This window comes from Nematolebias whitei, chromosome 10 (genome assembly GCF_014905685.2).
Source record: "Nematolebias whitei isolate Nwh7 chromosome 10, NemWhi1, whole genome shotgun sequence".
Lineage (NCBI taxonomy): Eukaryota > Metazoa > Chordata > Actinopteri > Cyprinodontiformes > Rivulidae > Nematolebias > Nematolebias whitei.
The window spans coordinates 23,673,822-23,678,784 of NC_056507.1; the positions used below are offsets into that span (position 1 = coordinate 23,673,822).

Here is a 4,963-nt window from a genome sequence, read left to right on the forward strand (position 1 = left end):
TATTTCTATATGATTATCAGTAGATGATTAAAAAAAGGAAACCATTACTCCTTACCTGTCTGCTCGGACAAAGACTGGGCTTTTTTTCCACCAGACCCAGATACCTGGGACTGTTTTCCCTTCAAAGACCGATTTTGTAAAAATTCCTGCAAATATAAACCTTCATTAAGAAAACTTTCAATTATAGACAAAACTTTCCTAAATTTGAACAAAGGTTTTAACTTGCAACTATCACACAAATTAGTACAAACCTTTTGTTTCTGCTTTCGAAGTTCTTTAAGTTTCAGTTTCCTACAATCCTCCAGGGAAAACTCAACAATGGGTCGCTGAAGAAAATACACAAAACATAAAAATATATATTTTAGACGCCCATCGCAACACATTCTGAACTTTCCTTTTGTTTTTTTAAAAAATACTGTATATGCAGCAGAAATATACATTTGATTTGGAGGATCATTTTGTGATATTAGTTTTGTAAAAGATAAAAGTTGCTAGACAGATTAATGATGAGGGGCAGCAAAGGCAGAATAAGATTTATTTTAATAACAATGAACTCATTTTAGCATTAATGTAATTTATTTTTTTATTATTACCTTTTGCGGGCCAAAGATGTCAGGGTTGTTGTTCAGGTAGCGCAGCGTGCTGAGAGCATTCTCATGGTCCTGAAACTGAACAAAGCCGTAGCCCAACGACTGTCCCGTCGGCTGGCCCTTCTCTGGCTTCTTGTCATACATGATTCGACACTAAAAGAGGTAGAAATAAATTTAAAAAAAAAAATTTTAAATTGTGACGAGCACAACATCCTGTGCTTGGCTCACAGATGCAACACTCAAGTTGACTAAAGACAATGAACACATTAAAAGCTCTAAAAAAGCTCCGACAGACTAATTCTCCATCGCCGTATAAACCGTCGTCCACATCGTCACCTCTGTGATTCGTGCACGCTGCACTCCTTTTACAGCTTGAAGGCAGAAAGTTCGGAGTTTTCTGTTGTCCACTGATTTAGGCAGGTTATGAACGCACAGACGAGTCTTTGACACGAACACATTGATGTCCCGGAGCTTGGTCCGCTTTAGTTCCTCAAACTAAAAAAAAAAAAAAAAAAAAAAAAAAAAAAAGAGTCATGGCAGGAGTTATTTAAAAGACATCGCACGCAGACAATCATTTTCGAAAACAGCGATGATTAAAAACGGTTCTCACCCTGGCTCTTTTGTTCATGTCTAACTCTGATACGCCTTCTGCAGCCTTGGTTCCTGCACGGATCACTGACGGTCCAGAGAGAACAGATTTAGGAGTATTTCAGCATCTACCCTTAAAAGTTTACATTTCCAAGACAGGCTCCTTCAGGTAATGAGTAACACAATGCTGATATGAAGACAAATAAACAAGTACTATGAAACACTCACATCCCTCTCTAGCCAGGTACAAGTTCCTGCTGCCTTTCTCTACTTTTTTCTTATTCTCTTTCAACTTTGTGGCGTCGTCTCTGCTCACTGCTGCAACAATCGACAGCTTTCTGCCATCCAGACGGACGCCCCGGTTCTAAAACAGATGTAACACGGCAGCAACGTCAGCTTATGAAGCAGGACACCAACGTTATAAACTCAAAGATACAACAGGAAAACGATGATCCGTCATTTACCTCGGCTTCATCCTGGGCTGCAGCGATGCATTTGTCTACAGCCTCTTTGGTCTTAAACTGAGCAAACGCACAACCTGGGAAAATGTAAAAAGGTTGACAAAAGGGTTCTCTACAATAAATAAACAGGTAAAAACAAAATGACTCGAGCAGTGCTGACCTCTAGAATGCTCCGTGTCTGGATTGACAACAATCTTGACGTAGTTGAGCTCTCCGAACCGAAGGAGAACTTCCTCAAGGTCTTCCTCAACCGTGTCAAAGGCCAAGTTTCTGAAAGTGAGATTGATAAGCAGCATTAACACAATAAATGTGTTTAACTGCACCGAGAGAACCATGTTGGACGTTTATCACTGACAACAAGAGTGTAGGAGAAAAACCATTTGAGCCACCTGATAAAAACTGTTCGACCCTCGTTCACGTCCGAAGGCAGGAGCTTTTTAGTTTTCTTTGGAGCTAGAAATTAAAACAGCAGACGGGACATGTCAAAACATTTATTGTTTTTGTTTACAAATAAACAATTGCAGACAAAACGCAAGCAAAGAAACGATCTGATCAAACCTGGCAGAGTTTCTTGATCTCCTTCTTCATCCTCATTCTCATCACGATCATCATTTGAATCTAGGATGTCCTCATCATCATCATCATCATCTTCTTCTTCTTCTTCTTCTTCTTCATGACTTTCACTGTCATCCTCCTCCTCCTCCTCATCCTCCTCCTCACTGTTTTGCTCCTCACTCTCATCTTCATCACTTGACTGAGTCGTATCAGCTGCTGCTAACCCAACTCTGTAAAAATATTCCAGACATCAGCTGGCACAATAAATATTCAGCTGGTTTATAACATTTAGAAAAATATTTTCCAAACAAACAAAATTAAGCTTCACACTTTTTCTTCCCAGCAGTAGCTTCTTTCTGCTGATTATCATGGTCTTCATCAGTATTGCTTCCTGTGTTTGTGCTTTTCTCCTCTGAAACCTTATTATCTAAAAAAATATAATAATACAACAACACTGTTAGAACCAGTTAATGCACTGATCAAGAATATGTGGGCAAAGGGCTGTAGACCCATGGATGACATAAAATGTGATTTTTTTTTTCAAGATCAAAGAAAATCTTCAGCAGAAAGTCAAATACTGTCTTCTTGCCAACTGATCATATTGCCAAAAAAAAAAGGTGAATTTGTTTACCTGAGCTTGTAGATTGCTGAGCAGTAATATACTTGTCTTTTGGCACAGCCCAATCTACTGCTACCTGTCGACCTGTCAACAAAAATAAAAACATATGACACAAAGTAGACAACTTATTTCCTGTTGTTTGTTCAGCAAAACCCAACTTGCTCACTAACCTTTTATTTCTTTCAGGTTCATTAGTTCAATAGCCTTTGTGGCACCAGACACATTTTTGAACTGAACAAATGCAAATCCACGCATCTTGCCATCTAGTAAAGAAGAGAAAATGAGAATTGAACAGGACTGAGTTTCAGAATAAGTTATAAATTTAGTCAAACTTAGAGGAGTTTGTACCAGGTTTCAGAGGAATATTGGCTTCAACAACAGTTCCAAACTTTCCAAACACTTCTTTAAGATCATCTTCTGTGCACTGCAACGCAAAACCCAAATTAGCACATGTTTGTGTGTATTTATATTGTACTTTAATTAACATACAGCACTACTATACCTTAAAACTGAGATTCCTGATAATCAGTCTGAAGTTTTTAGATATTCTCTGCCTGATATATTTGGTTTTCTGCTCGGCTTGATCTGGTGCATCAGATGACTCCTTATCTGCAACTGGAACAACATTTTGTGAATTAAATGTACATCAAAACTATTTCTCCAGCTTACATTGCGTAAAACAACACCAACCTGCTTTCTTTTTGTCTTTAATTTTCTTATTTGCCACTTTCAGGGACAGTTTCTTTCCGTCGTAATCTTTGATTTCTTTCAAAGCTCGTTGAGCATCTTCTTCCATGGCGTATGTGACAAAGCCAAACCCCCGACATTTTTCCGTGCCTGGTTAATTTAATTATAAAAACGAATTACAGACTTGGCAAATAAAGCATAACGGACTCAAACGTCTTGTCAGAAATAAATGTAGGTTAGTAACATATAAAATATAATTATCAAGGAGAAAAGCACCTTTTTCTTTGACCACGAAGCACTGTTTCACCGGTCCAACTTCAGAGAATATTTGCTCTAGCCGCTCGTTGGTAGCTGCTGCTGGCAGAGAGTTCACGTACAAAGTGTGCGCTGACATGACGTCTCCCTGCTAACAGCTCGATGCTAACTCACAGACTGGAGTTTCAGGACCGGAGGTCACTGTTAAACTGCACGGTACCTCCCGCACGAACCAGGTGCGGTAAGTAAAAACTACAGCACAGTTTTATTCGAGTACGATAAACTAACACATCAGGTCGCATGTTTACATGTGAGAGCAGCCATATTGGAAAGAAGGAACTTCTTCTTCTTCGCTTTCTTTCGCTAATAGTCGCTATTTAGCGCCACCTCCCGTCACGGAGGAATAAAAACATGCCATTCCCCATAGTTTGTTTTCTTAACTGTTGTCTACTGTGTCAATAAAAGAATGCGTCATACTGTTTTAAATTACCTGTACAAATTAGCATATTAGTGAATACATTTAAATTGCATGTACCTTGCAATAATAAAATAATTTAAAAAAATCACTGTAACGCCACTTTGATTGATGATATATGCTGCTGATCTCATGCTGCTGATCATTTCATGGTGCTGTATCCATTCGTACCCATCTACTCACACAGTCTGGTGTTCGTGCTGCTGTTTTTCGGCGTATTGTTTTGCACTATTAGTGTTAAGTGTATATATTAGTGTATATCTTAGATCCTTATTTACCGTTTCTTTTGATACTTTATAATTTTTCTATTTCTGGATGTAACTGGAACTCTCTGTACGCAATTTTTTCCACCTCATGTACCACATGGGATGAAATGACAATAAAACCTACTTGAACTTGAACTAATAATAATTACTTAGCATAATGTTTCATATAATGCAAAATATAAATATTATTAAACGTAAATTAATTTTGCCTATCTTTACTGGATTATAATTCGTTACAATGGTCCTCTCTATATATTTCTGAATATATACATTTTCCGTCCAACGTTTTATTTATAATTCACACCACCAGGTGGCGCCATAAGCAAGTCAAGCTGTTGAACGAGAAGAGAGAAGTGGCAGCCTGTTACCCCTCATCAGATTCTGTCACGTCTTTGGTTACTCATATTAAAGCGCACACACACACACACACACACACACACACACACACACACACACACACACTATAT

The 4,963-nt window shown here is 38.3% G+C and overlaps 1 protein-coding gene across 2 annotated transcripts in view; it reads right to left on the bottom strand.

The window, feature by feature from the left end:
• rbm28 (RNA binding motif protein 28) overlaps positions 1-4,098 on the bottom strand; it is a 5,905-nt gene extending 1,807 nt beyond the window's left edge. The window contains exons 1-17 of one of the 2 annotated variants that reach the window (XM_037682848.1): positions 3,777-4,098; positions 3,504-3,650; positions 3,316-3,422; positions 3,162-3,237; positions 2,984-3,076; positions 2,826-2,897; positions 2,525-2,621; positions 2,198-2,424; positions 2,029-2,092; positions 1,800-1,909; positions 1,643-1,716; positions 1,407-1,542; positions 1,201-1,265; positions 927-1,085; positions 594-743; positions 252-326; positions 56-146 (exon numbers count right to left, since the gene is read on the bottom strand). In XM_037682848.1, coding sequence (XP_037538776.1) covers positions 56-146; positions 252-326; positions 594-743; positions 927-1,085; positions 1,201-1,265; positions 1,407-1,542; positions 1,643-1,716; positions 1,800-1,909; positions 2,029-2,092; positions 2,198-2,424; positions 2,525-2,621; positions 2,826-2,897; positions 2,984-3,076; positions 3,162-3,237; positions 3,316-3,422; positions 3,504-3,650; positions 3,777-3,894 — 1,861 coding nt within the window. In that variant the 5' untranslated portion in view covers positions 3,895-4,098. Of the gene's footprint in view, positions 1-55; positions 147-251; positions 327-593; positions 744-926; positions 1,086-1,200; positions 1,266-1,406; positions 1,543-1,642; positions 1,717-1,799; positions 1,910-2,028; positions 2,093-2,197; positions 2,425-2,524; positions 2,622-2,825; positions 2,898-2,983; positions 3,077-3,161; positions 3,238-3,315; positions 3,429-3,503; positions 3,651-3,776 lie in introns of both variants that reach the window. The other variant, XM_037682847.1, reaches the window with a different exon arrangement.
• Between the last annotated feature and the right edge of the window lie 865 nt (positions 4,099-4,963).